The following is a 17,330-nucleotide window of genomic DNA, read 5'->3' as shown; positions in this document are numbered from 1 at the left end:
ATAGCTGGCCATTATGTGGAAAAGAAGGTGTTTGAGAAGGAAGTGTTAAAACAGTTTCCTGGCAGTGAAATAGCAATTTCTGAGGCACAGGTGCAGCTGGCAAAGATAGAGGCTGAACGAGAGCAAAATAAATTAGAAGCTGAACGAGAGCAAACCCAGTTAAAGATAGAGGCTGAACGAGATAAATTAGAGGCCGAACAAAAGATAACAGATGAAGTTAGAGGTGGAACGGGAACTAATTCAGTTAGTTTGAGGCAGAGGAGGAGGAGAAACAGAGGCAGCATGAGTTACAAATGAAGCGTAGGAGTTCAGAATCTGATTCTGATGATGGTTTTTCAGCCAGCAGGGAGGTTCGATTAGTCCCTCCTTTTGAGGAAGATCAGGTTGATCAGTATTTCCAACATTTTGAAAAGGTTGCTGTGAGCTCAAACTGGCCAAGGAAAGGATGGGCTCTTATGGTACAGAGTGTGATTAAAGGTAAAGCTCAAAAAGCTTATTCTGCTTTGTCTGCTGAGGATGCAGCTGATTATACCAAGGTAAAACAAGCTATATTGAAGGCCTATGAATTGGTCCCTGAAGCTTATAGACAAAAATTTAGAGACTTGAGGAAATCTGCAGATCAGACTTATATGGAATTTGCCAATGGAAAGAGAATATTTTGAACGATGGTACATGGCTAAAAATGTAGATGGGCATTTTGATAAATTGAAAGAATTGATATTAGTGGAAGACTTTAAAAGATGTGTTCCAGCTGAATTAACAACATATTTAAATGAAAAGGCAGTGGAAACTTTACAAGAAACTGCTAGGTTGGCAGATGATTATGCTTTAACCCATAAATCCAAATGGGGACAACCTAAAACCTTTCAAAAGAGTTACAAGGACAATCCAGGTAAACCGGAGATTAAATTGGGAGGTAATCAAAAAGGGAAGGATGAAAAGAAGCCAGTGCTGGAGAAACCTGTTGAGCGTACTTGTTGTTACTGTAAGAGACCTGGCCATGTGATATCTAATTGTGCCCTTTTGAAGAAAAGGAAGGAAGCTGGGCCCAATGCTTGCTTTCAGGCAATTAAAAATCAAAAAGGTTTAGGAGATGCTGTTAAAGATCAGTCCTTGCAAGAGGGAAAAGCGGAAAAGTTGGAGGTGAGAAAGGAATTCCGTTCTTATGTATCAGAGGGTTTTGTTTCACTGAATGATGGGTCACCCCAGGTGCCAGTGAAAATTCTTAGTTACTGGGGCTTGCCAATCTCTCTCGCTGGACAGTGTTTTAAATTTTGGTGAAGAAAGTAACACCGGTGAGGTAAATCTAGTGCGAGGCATTACAGATGACACCATATCTGTCCCTTTACACAGGGTGATTTTAAAGTCAAAGTTTGTAGAAGGACCAGTCGAGATAGGGATAAGACCTAGTTTGCCAGTGGAAGGAGTTTTTGTTATTGGGAAATGACCTTGCAAATGGAGAAAGTGATCCTGTGGTACGGTTAACAACCAAACCAAGGATTGATGAGTCTGAGAATGATCCAGATCATGTGCGGTGACTCGAGCTAGAGCTAAAGAATTAGCCAAGACCGACAGTACGGTGCAGTCTGATGTGGTTCCTTGTGACAGTCCTAAACAGGAAGAAAATTATGATGCCTTATCTGAGACTTTTCTGTCTTCACTGGAGGATCAACATCCTTACAGTGAGCCTGAATTTAAAGATTTGTCTTTGTCGAGGAAGGATTTTATGGTGGAACAGACAAAGGACCCTGAGTTGACAGAATTGAAAGAAAAAGCTCTCTCATGTGAGGAGATTGAAAAAGTGCCAACTGGATACTATGTCAAAAATGGAGTGTTAATGAGGAAATGGAGACCTCCTCATGTTCCTGTTACTGAGGAATGGGAAGTTATTCATCAGGTTGTTGTTCCAAAAGTTTATAGGGATGAGATTTTAAACCTGGCCCACAGTATGCCTTTGGGTGGTCATTTTGGGGTGAATAAAACTGTAGGGAAGATCTTGAAACAATTCTATTGGCCTGGTTTGAGAAAAGATGTGGTGATGTTTTGTCGAACCTGCCACACATGTCAGATGGTAGGTAAACCAAATCAAAAACCCCCTGTGGCTCCGTTGAAAGCAGTTCCTGCTTTTGGTGAACCCTTTTCGAAGGTGATTGTGGACTGTGTTGGTCCATTACCAAAGTCTAAGACTGGAAATCAGTATTTGTTAACCATCATGTGTGCCACTTCTAGATTTCCAGAGGCAATACCCCTTAGAAATATTAAGGCCAAGACGGTGTCAAAGGCTCTTAAAATTTTTTACCTTGTTTGGTTTGCCAAAAGAAATCCAATCTGATCAAGGTAGTAATTTTATGTCAAATTTTTTTCAACAAATAGTCTGAGCTGGGAGCAAAGCAGATTGTATCATCTGCATATCACCCAGAATTTCAAGGAGCTCTGGAGAGATTTCATTCTTTGGCTCAAGGGGCTTTGGTGTGAAGGGGCAAGGAGGGTAAGTAGCTGGTAAGTAGGTAAAGACAAGGTTTAGCTTTTGGTCATTATAGATTTGTAGGTGGGACTAACTAGGAAAACAAAAGGTAGTCAGATGGAGGACATGGTGGTGTGCTGCAGCTGTTTGATGTGGGAACTCGTGGACCTTGCTGCAGTCCAAGATGGCCACATCTGCAGTAAGTGCTTGAGGCTGGATGCACTTTGGCTCAGTTGATGAGCTGGAGTCGCAGCTACAAACACTGCGCAGCATAAGGGAGGTAGAGAGTTATGTAGACACGGTGCATCAGGTGACAGTCACCCCCCTTAGGGTAGGTACATCTGAGGTTCAGGAGGCAGAATGGTGACTGCCAGGGGAGGGAAGAGGAAGAAGAAGTCAGGCAGGCAGACAGGACAGAGAGCCCTGGGGGCTGTTCCCCTCAGTAACAAGTTTTCTGCCTTGGAAGCTGTTGAGGGGGATGACCTGCAGGGGCCTAGCTGCAGTTACCAGGTCTCTGGCACTGGGACTGGTTCTGCTGCTCAGAAGGGAAGGGTGGGAAAGAGACATGCGGTAGTGATAGGGGACTTGATAGTCAGGGAAACAGACAGGAGGTTCTGTGGCAGTGAGCATGAATCCCAGATGGTATGTTGCCTCCCAGGTGCCAGGGTCCGGGATGTCACTGATCGGGTCCACAGGATTCTTGAGTGGGAGGGAGAGCAGCCAGAAGTTGTGGTCCATATTGGCACCAATGACATGGGTAGGAAGGGGGATGAGGTCCTGAAGAATGAGTTCAGGGAGCTAGGCAGAAAATTGAGGAACAGGACCTCAAGGGTAGCAATCTCGGGATTGCTGCCAGTGCCACGTGATAGTGAAGGTAGGAATAGGAGGAGGTGGCAGATAAATGTGTGGCTGAGAAGTTGGTGCAGGAGGGAGGGTTTTAGATTTCTGGATCATTGGGATCACTTCTGGGGAAGGTGGGACCTGTACAGAGGACGGGTTACACCCGAACCAGAAGGGGGCCAATATCCTTGCGGCGAGATTTGCTAATGTGGTACAGGAGGGTTTAAACTAGTTTGTGAGGGGGAAGGGAACCAGAGGAGTAGGTCAGAGGAAGAAGGGAATGGGGAAAAGTTAGATCAAACAGGTAGAGAGGCTTTGGGGAAGGAGAAGCAGAATACAGGCTGTAAAAGTAGTAAGGTAGATGGACTGAAGTGTGTTTACTTAAATGCAAGAAGTGTCAGGAATAAGGGGGATGAACTGAGGGCTTGGATAAGTATGGGGGACTCTGATATCGTGGCTATTACTGAGACGTGGCTGACGTCAGGAGAGGAGTGGATATTTAATATTCCTGGTTTTCGGTGTTTTAAGAGGGATAGGGAAGGGGGGAGAAGAGGAGGAGGGGTGGCGATACTGGTCAGGGACACTGTTACGGCTGTGGAAAAGATGGATGTTGTAGAAGGATCATCTCTAGAGTCCGTATGGGTGGAGTTAAGGAACAAGAAAGGAGCAGTTACTCTACTAGGAGTATTCTATAGGCCCCCTGGTAGCAGTAGAGATATAGAGGAGCAGATTGGCAGGCAGTGTTTGGAGAGAAGCAGAAATAACAGGGTTGTTATAATGGGAGACTTCAACTTCCCAAATATAGACTGGAACCTGCCTAGTGCCAAAAGTTTAGATGGGACAGAATTTGTTAAATGTGTCCAGGAGGGATTCCTGACGCAGTATGTTGACAGGCTGACTAGAGGGAATGCCATGTTAGATCTAGTTTTAGGAAATGAACCGGGACAGGTGAAGGATCTATTGGTGGGTGAGCATTTGGGGGACAGTGACCATTGCTCCATAACCTTTAAAACTGTCATGGACAGGGACAGGTGCAGAGAGGACAAGAGGTTTTTCAATTGGGGAAGGGCGAACTACGAGGCTATAAGGAGAGAACTTGGGAGTGTAAATTGGGATGTCCTTTTTGAAGGAAAATGTACCATGGAGATGTGGTCGATATTCAAGGATCTTATGCAGGATGTTAGGGATAAATATGTCCCGGTGAGGCAGAGAAGGAATGGCAGGGTGAAGTAACCGTGGGTGACGAGAGAGGTGGAACGACTTGTTAGGGAGAAGAAGGTAGCATACGTGAGGTATAAGCAGCAAGGTTCAGACAGGGCCCGTGAGGAATATAGGGTAGTGAGGAAGGAACTTAAGAAAAGGCTGAGTAGAGCCAGAAGAGGACATGAAAAGGCTTTGGCTAGTAGGGTTAAGGAAAATCCCAAGGCCTTTTTCAAGTACGTGACGGGTAGAAGGATGGCTAGGGTGAAGGTAGGTCCGATTAAGGACAAAGGTGGGAGAATTTGCCTGGAGGTGGTGGAAGTGGGAGAAGTTCTTAATGAGTACTTCTTTTCGGTATTCACCAGGGAGAGGGGTCTTGATGCGGAAGGGAGTGCTGGTAGGGGTAATGTTCTCGAGGTTGTTGATATCAAGAGAGGATGTGTTGAAGTTGTTAAATAATATTAAGACAGATAAATCTCCGGGGCCTGACGGGATTTTCCCCAGGCTGCTTCGAGAGGCTAGGGAGGAGATTGCTGAACCGCTGGTAAGGATCTTTGAGTCCTCGTTGTCTACGGGGGTGGTGCCGGAGGATTGTGAATGTTGTCCCCTTGTTCAAAAAAGGTAATAGGGATAGGCCAGGGAATTATAGACTGGTGAGTCTCGCGTCTGTGGTGGGTAAGCTGTTAGAAAGGATTCTAAGGGATAGGATTTATGAACACCTAGAGAATCATGGACTGATTAGGGACAGCCAGCATGGCTTTGTGAAGGGAAGATCTTGCCTCACAAGCCTGATAGAGTTCTTTGAGGAGGTGACAAGGAAGATTGATGAGGGCAGTGTGATGGATGTGGTTTACATGGATTTTAGTAAGGCATTTGATAAGGTTCCTCATGGTAGGCTTCTTCAGAAGGTCAGAGGCCGAGGGATCCAAGGAAGCTTGGCTGTGTGGATTAGGAATTGGCTTGCATGTAGAAAGCAGAGGGTTGTGGTGGAAGGAGTGCCCTCGGATTGGAAGGCAGTGACTAGTGGTGTCCCGCAGGGATCGGTTCTGGGACCTCTACTTTTTGTGATATTTATAGATGACTTAGATGAGGGGGTGGAGGGCTGGGTTAGTAAGTTTGCGGACGACACTAAGATAGGCAGTGTTGTGGATAGTGTGGAGGGCTGTCGGAGCTTACAGAGGGATATTGATAGGATGCAGAGCTGGGCTGACAAATGGCAGATGGAGTTCAATCCGGAGAAGTGTGAGGTGGCACACTTTGGAAGGACAAACTCCAGGGCAGAGTACAGGGTAAACAGCAAGGTACTTGGCAGTGTGGAGGAGCAGAGGGATCTGGGGTTTCATATTCACAGTTCGTTGAAAGTTGCCTCACAGGTGGAAAGAGCAGTTAAGAAGGCCAATAGGATGTTGGCTTTCATAAGTCGTGGGATTGAGTTTAAGAGCCACGAGGTGATGCAGCTTTACAAAACTCTAGTTAGGCCACATTTAGAGTACTGTGTTCAGTTCTGGTCGCCTCATTATAGGAAGGATGTGGAGGCATTGGAGAGGGTGCAGAGGAGATTTACCAGGATGCTGCCTGGATTGGAGGGTATTGAATATGAGGAGAGGCTTAAGGTGCTAGGTCTTTATTCACTGGAAAGGAGGAGGATGAGAGGAGACATGATAGAGGTATATAAAATATTGAGAGGAATAGATAGAGTAGGCAGTCAGTGCCTCCTTCCCAGGGCACCAATGCTCAAGACGAGAGGTCATGGCTTTAAGGTTATGGGTGGGAGGTTCAGGGGAGATGTCAGGGGGAGGTTTTTCACCCAAAGGGTGGTTGGTGCATGGAATGCACTGCCTGGGGTGGTGGTGGAGGCAGATACATTGGACAGGTTCAAGAGCTTGTTGGATAGGCACATGGAGGAACGTGAGATAGAGGGATATGTGGGAGGAAGGGGTTAGATAGTGTGAGGGTGGTCTGATGGACAGCACGACACTGGGCTGAAGGGCCTGTTTTGTGCTGTATGGTTCTATGGTACTCGCAAAAATATGCTGAAGACTTATTGCTTTGAAAACACAAAGGATTGGGACGAAGGTATTCATTTACTTTTGTTTGCTGTTAGAGAGTCAATACGTTTGAGCTTGTATTTAGACATAGGGTGAGAGGACCTTTGGAGTTGTTGAGAGAGCAATGGGTTAATGAAGAAGTGCACTTGAGTCTGTTGGACTATGTCCAAAAATTTAATACTCGGTTGGAGAGAGTCTGCTAGCTAGCGAGAGAGAATTTGAAAACCAGCCAGATAAGAATGAAGACATATTTTGATAGACGAACTCGGCCTAGGACATTTGCAGTGGGGCAAAAGGTGTTGGTATTTTTCCCTAGCCAAAATAATCCCTTGCAATCTCGTTTTTCTGGACCCTATGTTATTGAATCTCGAGTGACTGATTTAACATATAATCAAAACACCAGATAGACGCAAGAAAACACAACTGTCATGTAAACATGCCAAAACCTTATTATGAGAGGGATTGAGTGGTGGCTTTGGTGGATGATGTAAAGGTTGTTTCTAGAATGCCTGATGTTGAGGTTGAGGTAGGCCAATTTAGACCAAATATTGTTCCATCAAAACTAAAAAACCAAAATATCCTGGAGAACCTTGAAACGAAGTTGGACCATTTACAAGTTTCACAAAAACAACAGATGAGAGAATTTTAAAATTTAAAAATCTGTTCCCAGGTGTTCCAAACAGAACATTGATAATTACCCATGATGTTGATGTTGGGGATGCAAAACCAATCAAACAACACCCATATCGAATGAATGTGGACAAAAGTAAACTTGTTGATCAGGAGATAAAATACATGTTGGAAAATGAGATTATTAGACATTCTACTTCAAATTGGAGTTCATCCTGTGTTATTGTACCTAAACCTGATTGAACTGTTAGATTTTGCACAGATTACAGGAAAGTAAATGCTGTAACCAAGTCAGATGCTTACCCTATTCCTAGGGTGGATGATTGCATAGACAGAGTGGGAAAGGCAAAATTTCTTACAAAGATTGACCTCTTAAAAGGGTACTAGTGTGTTCCATTAACAGATAGAGGAAGGGAGATTTCAGCCTTTGTAACCCCTTCTGGATTGTATGAATACAATGTTTTACCATTTGGAATGAAAAATGCTCCAACATTTCAACAAATGATTAATTCAGTGATTCATGGGTTAAAACATACAGATGCCTACATTGACGACTTAGTGACTGGGAATGATACTTGGGAAGATCACATCTCTGCGTTAGAAAGGTTGTTTGAAAGAATTTCCAAGGCTAACCTTACAGTTAACTTGGCTAAAAGTGAGTTTGGCCATGCCACTGTGACGTATCTTGGTTATGTTGTAGGTCAAGGCAAGCAAGCTCCTGTTCAGGCAAAAGTTCAAGCAATATCTGAGTTCCCTATTCCCACAGGTACGAGGACTGTTAGAAGATTTTTGGGAATGGTTGGATATTATCAAAAATTTTGTAAAAATTTTGCTGATATTGCTCTTCCCCTAACTAATCTTCTGAAGAAGGGAGTAAAGTTTGTTTGGACAGATTCTTGTCAAGAAGCATTTGAGAAGCTGAAAGCCATTTTATGCTACCATCCTGTGCTCAAATCACCTGACTTTGAAAAGCCATTTTCATTAGCAGTAGATGCCAGTGATGAAGCTGCAGGAGCTGTGTTGTTGCAGAAGGGTGACCTTGATGATATTGACCATCCTGTAGCTTACTTTTCAAAGAAATTTAATGAGCATCAAAAGAATTATTCCACCATAGAGAAAGAATTACTGTCGCTTGTTTTAGCCTTGCAACATTTCAGTGTATATGTTTGCACCGCTCAGAAACCATTGACTGTATATACAGATCATAACCCATTGGTGTTTGAGCCGAGTCAAAAACAAGAACAGAAGGCTGTTAAACTGGAGTTTAATTTTGCAAGAGTTTGATCTCATGATAACTCACATTAAAGGCAAAGATAATGTGATTGCTGATTGTCTTTCCCGATGTTAAATGGGAAACATGTATCTGTACTAATAGTCTGTAGTTGTGTAGCATGATAATCATTAACATTACTAACTGTATGCACGGTTAAAATTTTCTTGGGAAAAATTTTTTTTAGGTGCGAAGTGTTACGGATTCAGTGAAAGTCCCTTTAAGATAGAGTGTATGTGTGTGTGGGGCGTGCTTACGTCAAAATAGAAGATAGGACGTAATGACGTGGAAGAAGAAGAAGAAGAGAAGGGAGAGAGACACCAGCCTGCTTGTTTTCTCTATCGATGGATGAGAAACAATAACTGTGTTTGCCACCGAAATCCATGTATGGAAGTTGGAAGTAATCCGGTGGAGTTCACTTTGTTGCTGACCTGTAGAAGGAAACAGGTATTTGTGTGTGGACGACCACGGTTCGGATGCTTTTCGGGGTGAGGGAGTCACTACCGAGTAAACACTGAAGTGTCGTTTGGGTTCCATCGTGGAACATTTGGATTTCATATTTACTCTCCCTATGTTTCTCTACATCTACATCTTATCTTAAGACAACGGTGGTTGTTGAAGAAGCCCTTGCTCATGTTTCACCTTATGGCTTGCGGAACTGAACTTTAAGAACCATTCCTGAACTTGGAGTTTGGGACTTTGTCTCACACACACACGAAGAGTTTAGTTTTGGGGTTAATGTTCAAGGTTTAACATTTTTGAATTCTAACATACTAACATTTTTACTTTTATTTTTCATATTATCATATGTAGTGATTAATAAAATAGTTTTTAACACTGAATCATGCTCAGTGTGTTTCTTTTGTTGCTGGTTCGTGACAGTAGTCTGGTTCTCCTTCCACCTTTGGGTCCACAGCACCGGGCAGTCCTTGTAAACCTTTGGCTGGCAGTTCTCCTTAAAGTTGGTCTTGGCCGCTGGACTGCAGTATTGACCCGAAGCCTCTGCTTGGAATACACACTGGTGCTTTCATAGCAGAGTATTCAATGCAGGGTTTCCCCAATACGACTGATGTAGGATAGCACCGATGGAATGTTTTTAATCCAGTTTCTGCTCAGCAAATGAGGCCATTGGCTTCCCCTGACAACCTGCATCGCTAAGTGGAACAGGTCTCCATGGTGGACCACTTCTGCCGTGAATACGGCCCATACATCACTGTCTCCAGTGTAACTGTGGAACACTAAGCTTGGAGCTTGTAGTTTTGGAATCCAGCATAAAGATGATTCATATACCAAGGTGACGGCTGACCCAGTCTCCAGCTCGGATTTCATGGGCTGGTTGTCCACTGTAAGCATAACCAAGTACAGAGGCTGGTTATGGTTGCCCACTTTCATGGGTTTGGAAGATTAGTGTCCACTTCACAGCAGCCATCTTCTTGTGTGGAGTTGATGATTGAAATCTATCACTTTCCCGCAGTGCATTACATTGCGAAGCACACCTTCTCAAGGTACCCCATCTTCTGACAGAACCAGCACACAGTATTTTGATGCTTGCAGTGGGACCACGGATATGACTTTCACCACAGCAATGGCATCTCTGTGAAGGCTGACGTGATCTTGACTGGGAGCTGTGGGTCTGAAAATGCTGGCAAACATTGATGTTTTCGGGAGGGGGGCTCTCACTCCAGTACTGTCTGAATGAGTGGTGCTGGGGTCAGTTGAATCTGTAAGGCATCTCTTGACCACCTCCCTGTGACGAGCTGTGGAGTATGCTTTGTTCCAGGACACGTCATGCTTTTCAGACAGGAGGTTCTCGTGTGTCTTCTCATCATAGATTCTGATAGTCAATGTTTGGATAAGCATTGCTGCTTCAAATTTGTTCGGAGGGATATCTTTGTACTTGTGTTCCTGCTTTTGTTTTCCACGGTAGGGGAGTCTAGTACAAGAGGACATGACTTCAGGATTGAAGGGCACCCATTCAGAACAGAGATGCAGAGAAATTTCTTTAGCCAGAATGGTGAATCTGTGGAATTTGTTACCACGGCTGTGGAGGCAAAGTCATTGGGTGTATTTAAGGTAGAGATTGATAGGTTGCCAGGGCATTAAAGGTTCTGGTGAGAAGGCGGGGGAGTGGGGCTAAATGAGAGAATGGATCAGCTCATGGTAGAATTGCGGAGCAGACTCAATGGGCCGAATAGCTGACTTCTGCTCCTTTGTCTTATGGTAATTCCTGTGGAGGGAGGTATTGGTTTATTGTCACTTATACAGAGGTTCAGTGAAAAACTTGTCTTACAAACTGATTGCACAGGTCAATTCATTACACAGTGCAGTTACATTGAGTTAGTACAGAGTGCATTGAGGTAGTACAGGTAAAAACAGTAACAGTACAGAGTAAAGTGTCACAGCTACAGAGAAAGTGCGGTGCAATAAGGTGCAAGGTCACAACAAGGTAGATCGTGAGGTCAGAGCCCATCTCATTGTATAAGGGAACCGTTCAATAGTCTTTCCAGAGTGGGCTAGAAGCTGTCCTTGTCTGGTGGTACGTGGCCTCTGGCTCCTGTATCTTCTACCTGATGGAAGAGAAGAGAGAATGTCCTGGGTGGGTGGGGTCTTTGATTGTGTTGGCTGCTTCACCAAGATGACGAGGTATAGACAAGAGTCCAAGGAGGGGAGGCTGGTGTCTGTGATGTGCTGGGCTGTGTCCACAACTCTGCAGCCTCTTGCAGTCCTGGGCAGAGCAGTTGCCGTACCAAGCCGTGATACATCCAGATAGGATGCTTTCTATGGTGCATCAGTAAAAGTTGGTGAGAGTCAAAGGGGACAAACCAAATTTCTTTAGCCTCCTGAGGAAGTAGAGGTGCTGGTGAGCTTTCTTGGCCATGGCATCTATGTGATTTGACCAGGACAGCTGTTGGTGATGTTCACTCCCAGGAATTTGATGCTCTCAACTTGCTCGACCTCAGCACCATTGATGTAGAGAGGTGCATGTACACCGCCCCCTTTCCTGAAGTCAATGACCAGCTCTTTAGTTTTGTTGACATTGAGGGAAAGGTTGTTGGAACAGTGAGAGACCGGGGACCACACGCTTCACATGCAGTGGATACTAGCAGTTCAGTCGATGACACCAAGCGTGGCGATGGTTGAGCAGTGTAAATGGAATTTGACAGTCAACCATCCGCAGAGGTTCTGCATTTTGGTTTGAGGAACTGCAGGCTGCAGATTGCAAGAATTTACCGTGAGGAAGTAAGATGGTGGTTGGTAAAAGTGTGCACGCATTGCACACTGGGCGTTAGTGAGCCATTAACACTCGATGTGGTAAAGCAAGAAGAAGGTCAGTGGGAACACGGTGACTCCAAATGTTGGTTTGTGGTTAAAAATGGGAAATAGAAAGAAGGGAAATAGGGCTTTACAGAGATCAGGAATGTGCTGATGCCACCTTTGTGACATTACAGTGGGCGCCTCTCTTTCCTCTGAGATGTCCATACATTTAGTTTAAGTGCTTCCTGGTCACCTTTTAGAATATAGAACACTACAGCACAGTACAGGCCCTTCAGCCCACAATGTTGTGCTGACATTTTATCCTCTAAGATCTATCTAACTGTTCCCTCTCACATAGTCCCCCATTTCTCTATCATTCATGTGTCTATCTAAGAATCGCTTAAATGTCCCTAACCTATCTGTCCCCACAACCTCTGCCGGCAGTGTTCCACGCACCCACCACTGTGTTTTTAAAAAACAAAAATAAATAAATTACCCCTGACACCACCACACCCCTCCCCCCACCCCCCCCCCCTCCAAATGCCTTCCTCCAATCACCTTAAAATTATGCCCCCTCATGTTAGCCATTGTCACCCTGGGAAAAAGTCTCAACTGTCCACTTGATCTATGCCTCTTATCTTGTACACCTCTTATCTTGTACACCTCTATCAAGTCTCCTCTCATCATCCTCCTCTCCAGAGAGAAAAGCCCTAGCTCACTCAACCTATCCTAATAAGACATGCTCTCCAATCCAGGCAGCATCCTGGTAAATCTCCTTTGCATCCTCTCTAAAGCTTCCACATCCTTTCTATAATGAGGTGACCAGAACTGAACACAATCCTCCAAGTGTGTTCTACCCAGATTTCTATAGAGCTGCAATATCACCTCAAAGCTCTTGAACTCAATACTCTGACTAATGAAGGCCAACACTCCATACATCTTTTAATAACCCTATTGATCTGTGCGGCAACCTTGAGGGATCTATGGACGTGGAGCCCAAGATCCCTCTTGTTCCTCCACACTGCCGAGTCCTGTCATCAACCTTGTATTCTGCCTTCAAATTTGATCTCCCAAAGTGTATCACTTCACACTTTTCCGGGTTGAATGCCATCTGCCACTTCTCAGCCCAGCTCTGCATCCTATCAATATCCTGTTGTAATCTACGACAACATTATGCACTATCCACAACACCACCAACCTTTATCATCAGCAAACTTACTAACCCACCCTTCCACATCCTCATCCAAATCATTTATAAAAATCACAAAGAGCAGAGGTCCCAGAACAGATCCCTGTGGAACACCACTGGTCACCGACCTCCAGGCAGAATATACTCCATCTACCACCACCCTCTGTCTTCTATGAGTGAGCCAATTCTGAATCCATACAGCCAAGTTTCCCTGGATCCTATGCATCCTGACTTTCTGAATAAACCTTCCATGAGGAACCTTATCAAATGCCTTCCTAAAATCCACGTACACCATGTAATTAAAATCCATGTAATCATATCAATTGGTTGAGAATTTTGGGACCAATTTTGATGTTGCTGTGATAAAATTCCTTTCCATACTGTGCCAGTTCTTTCATACTGTTCTGTAAACACCTTCTACTCCTGTGCCCATTGCTGCAATTTGGTTTAGCTTTAATGTCAGGTACTTTCTTGCTGTTGCACAACTGAGGGTTGCAGTGTTGGGATGAAATATTGGCCTAGACACTTGCAATAAGTTCCTCATTTGAACTAAGGCCATGAGATATTTTGTCTGCCTGAGAGACTAAGTGCAAATGAAAATTCACCACTAACTTGTTACTGCACTGGGAATATCAGCCTGGTTGAAAAGCACGATGATGCTGGAGGACCTCAGCAGGCCAGGCAGCATCCGTGGAGAAAAGCAGGTGGTCAACGTTTCAGGTCAGGAGCCTCCTTCAGGACTGAAGATGGGAAAAGGTTAAGCCCAATATATAGGAGGGAAAAGCAGAGCAGTGATAGGTGGACAGTGGGGAGGTGGGGTGGGCACAGGGTGGTGATAGGTAGATGCAGGTAAGAGACAGTGATAGGCAGGTGTCAGGGAGGAGGGGAGAGCAGATCCACTGGGGGATGGGTCACAGGTAAGGAGAAAAAGGTAGATAAAAAGTGGCTTGGAAAGGGAAGGAGAAGCGTGGGGAAGGGGGGTGGGGATTACTTAATGGGAAAATTCAATGTTCATGCCATTAGGCTACAAGGTTCCAAGACGGAAAATGAGATGCTCTTCCTCCAGTTTGCGCTTGGAATTCTCCTGGCAGTGTTATGTAGTTATTATAAAGAACTACAGTTCCCAGCAGGCAATGCAAGGGGTCACATGGGGAACAGGAAGTGGCTGGAAAGAGCGGGAAAAGTCTGTTGAAAGTCTGTGCAGATTGTTATTTTTTAAACGTTCAGTGTTAAACCCACGCCAAGTTTGTCTCATGATGAAGAACAAACATAACATGGAGGAGGCCAAGGACTGACATGTCAGTGATAGTGTGGGACGGGGAGTTGAAGTGACCGGCAACAGGGAGACGCAGGTTGCAGTTATGGACAGAGTGCAGGTGTTCTGCGAAACGATCACCTAGTCTGCGTTTGTTCTCACCGATGTAGAGGAGGCCACACTGGGAGCACCGAATGCAGTAGATGATATTAAGGGAGGGGCAGGTGAATCTGTCTCACCTGAAAGGACTGTTTGGGTCCCTGGATGGAGGTGGTGTAGGTGCAACACCTGCCCCTAGGGCAGGGACAGCGGGAAGTCCCCGGGGTGGGGGAGGGAGGTGTGAACTAGGGAGTCACAGAGCGGTCCCTGCGAAAGGCAGAAAGGGGTGGTGAGGGGAAGATATGCTTGGTAGTGGGGTCCTGTTGCAGATGGCGGAAGTGGCGGAGAATGATGTGTTGGATACGTAGGCTGGTGGGATGAAATGTGAGGACAAGGGGGACCCTATCGCTGTTGGGTCTGGGAGGGGTGGGGGTGAGAGCAGAGGTGTGGGAAATGGCAGAGATATGGGTGAGAGCTCTCTTGACCACAGTCGGGGGAAGCCCTGGTTAGTAAAGAAATTGGACACCTCTGATGTCCTGGAGTGGAAAACCTCATCATGGGAGCAGGTGCAGCAGAGAAATTGAGAAAGGGATCGCGTCCTTGCAAGAGACAGTGGGAGGAGCTGTAATTGAGGTAGCTGTGGGCATCAGTGGGTTTGTAGAAGATGTCAGTGGACAAGGAATCTCCTGAGATGGAAAGATCGAGGAAGGAGAGAGAGGTGTCAGAAATAGTCCCGGTGAATTGGAGAGCAGGGTGAAAATTAGTGGTGAAATTTATGAAACTGAGTTTTGCACAAGTACAAGAGGCGGCACCAATGCAGTCGTTGTCTATTTATGTTAAAGATGTTCACTAAATGTAAGTTGTAATTGTAAAGCTGGGTGTTCTCTTTCCCTATCTGGGGGGTGTTCTATTGGACAGTGCAGAGAGAACTTTACTGTGGAATCAGAATCATACAGCACAGAAACAGGCTGTTTGGCCCACCGTGTCTGTGCTGACTATCTTGTACCTACCCATGGAATCATAGTTATACAGCAGGGAAACAGTCCTTTCAGCCCAACGCTTCTATACTTTGTGCTAATTAACTTTCATAATCTATCTTCCCTTATTGCTTGCCTAGTGGTTCTTTGTTGCTTTTTAAAGTTTTCCCAATCTTCCAGTTTCCCACTACTCTTGGCGACATTGTATGCATGAGCTTCTAGCTTGATGCCTTTTATTTCCTTAGTTATCCGCGGCTGGCTTTCCCCACCCTTCCTGTCCTTGCTTTTAACCAGAATATACTTTTGTTGAGCACCATGAAAAATCTTTAAGTCTTCCACTGTTCCTCAACTGTCCCACCATACAGCCTGTGTTCCAGGTCTAAGCTAGCCAACTCCTCCCTCATCCCGTTGTAGTCTCCCTTGTTTAGGCATAATACCTTGGTTTCAGATTGAAATATTGCACCCTCCATTTGTATGAGAAATTCAGTCATACTCTAATCACTCTATCCAAGAGGATCCCTAATTACAGGATCATTAATTTTACCTGTCTCCTTGCACAAGACCAGATCCAAGATAACATTTTCCCTTGTAGGTTCACTAACATGCTGTTCAAGAAAGCTGTCACGGATCCATTCTAAGAAGTCCTTGTCAAGACTGCCTTGACCAACTTGATTCACCCAATCTATGTGGAAGTTAAAGTCCCCCACGACAACTGCCGTTCCATTCTTACATGTATCAGATATTTCCTGGTTCATTGCCTGTGCCACTGTAATGTCTGTGGGCCACTGAATAATAACAACTCCCACCAGTAATTTTTTTTTTCCCTTTTATTGTTGCTAATCTCCACCCAGATAGAATCTACATTCTGCTCCCTAGATCCTACATCATCTCCCACCTCCCTTAAATTCCCCTATCCTTCTGTATTACCTGATACTGTTGGATATTTAATTCCCACTCATCTCCACCCTGCAACCACGTTTCTGTAATGGCCACTAAATCATGCCCCTTTGTACTGATTTGTGCCACAAGTTCACTGACCTTGTTTTGTGTCGGATGATGCCCCGCATGATAGGCTGATCCAGAAGGTTAAGGCACATGGGATTGAAGACAAGTTGGCTAATTGAATCCAAAATTGGTATGGTATTACGAGGCAGAGGGTAGTGGTGGAGAGATGCATTTCTGGTTGGAAGATTGTGACTATGGGTGTACCATGTTGATCGATGCTGGGACCTTTTGTTTGTGGTTTACATTAATGGACTTGGATGACAATGTAGGAGATATGATTTGTAGATGACATGAAAATTGGTGATATGGGTAGAACCCCTCAATCAAGTTAGTAAGACATGGCCTGCCCACATATGCCATGATGACTGTTGCTAATTAGGCCACTGTTTTCCAAATGCTCATAAATCCTATCCCAAAGGACAGGATTTCCTCTCTAAGCTATTCTCTCCAATAGTTTCCCTACCATTGATGTGAGACTTACCAGTCTATAGTTTTCAGGATTATCCCTAGTTCCATTCTTGAAAAATGGAACAACAATACTACTCATCAGTCCTCCGGGACCTCACCTCTGGCTGGCGAGGACAGATCTGAGTCAAGGCCCCAGCAATCTCATCTCTTGCCTCACTCAATAACCTGGGGTATACCCAATCAGGCCTGTGACTTAGAACCAACACAACAGTGTTGGAGCTGTTGGAAAATATTAGGACAGATAAGACCCCGGGACCTGATGGAATATTCCCCAGGCTGCTCTGCAGGGGGAGGGAGGAGATTGCTGAACGGTTGGCTAGGCTCTGTGTCCTCGTCAACGGGAATGGTATTGGAGGGTGGCAAATGTCCCCTTATTCAAAAAAGGAAGTAGGGATAGTGCAGGGAATTATAGACCAGTGAGAATTATGTCTGTGGTGGGCAAGCTGTTGGAAAGGATTCTTAGAGATGGGATCTATGAGCACTTAAAGAATCATGGTCTGATTAGGGACAGCCAGCATAGCTTTGTGAAGGGCAGATCATGCTTCACAAGCCTGATAGGATTCTTTGAGGAGGTGACCAGGAAGATTGATGAGGGTAGTGCAGTGGATGTGGTCTACATGGATTTTAGTA

General features: G+C 45.0%; 1 protein-coding gene across 2 annotated transcripts in view; it reads left to right on the top strand.

The window, feature by feature from the left end:
* The first annotated feature begins 13,484 nt into the window (after positions 1-13,484).
* Positions 13,485-17,330, top strand: part of LOC127568682 (junctional adhesion molecule-like) — a 35,060-nt gene continuing 31,214 nt past the window's right edge. For both annotated transcript variants that reach the window (XM_052012712.1, XM_052012711.1), the window contains exon 1: positions 13,485-13,616. In XM_052012712.1, the coding sequence (XP_051868672.1) occupies positions 13,550-13,616 (67 nt within the window). In that variant the 5' untranslated portion in view covers positions 13,485-13,549. The remainder of the gene's footprint in view (positions 13,617-17,330) is intronic.

This window comes from Pristis pectinata, chromosome 3 (genome assembly GCF_009764475.1).
Source record: "Pristis pectinata isolate sPriPec2 chromosome 3, sPriPec2.1.pri, whole genome shotgun sequence".
NCBI lineage: Eukaryota > Metazoa > Chordata > Chondrichthyes > Rhinopristiformes > Pristidae > Pristis > Pristis pectinata.
The sequence above is the reverse complement of the archived record's forward strand: the minus strand, read 5'-3'. Positions and strand labels throughout refer to the sequence as shown.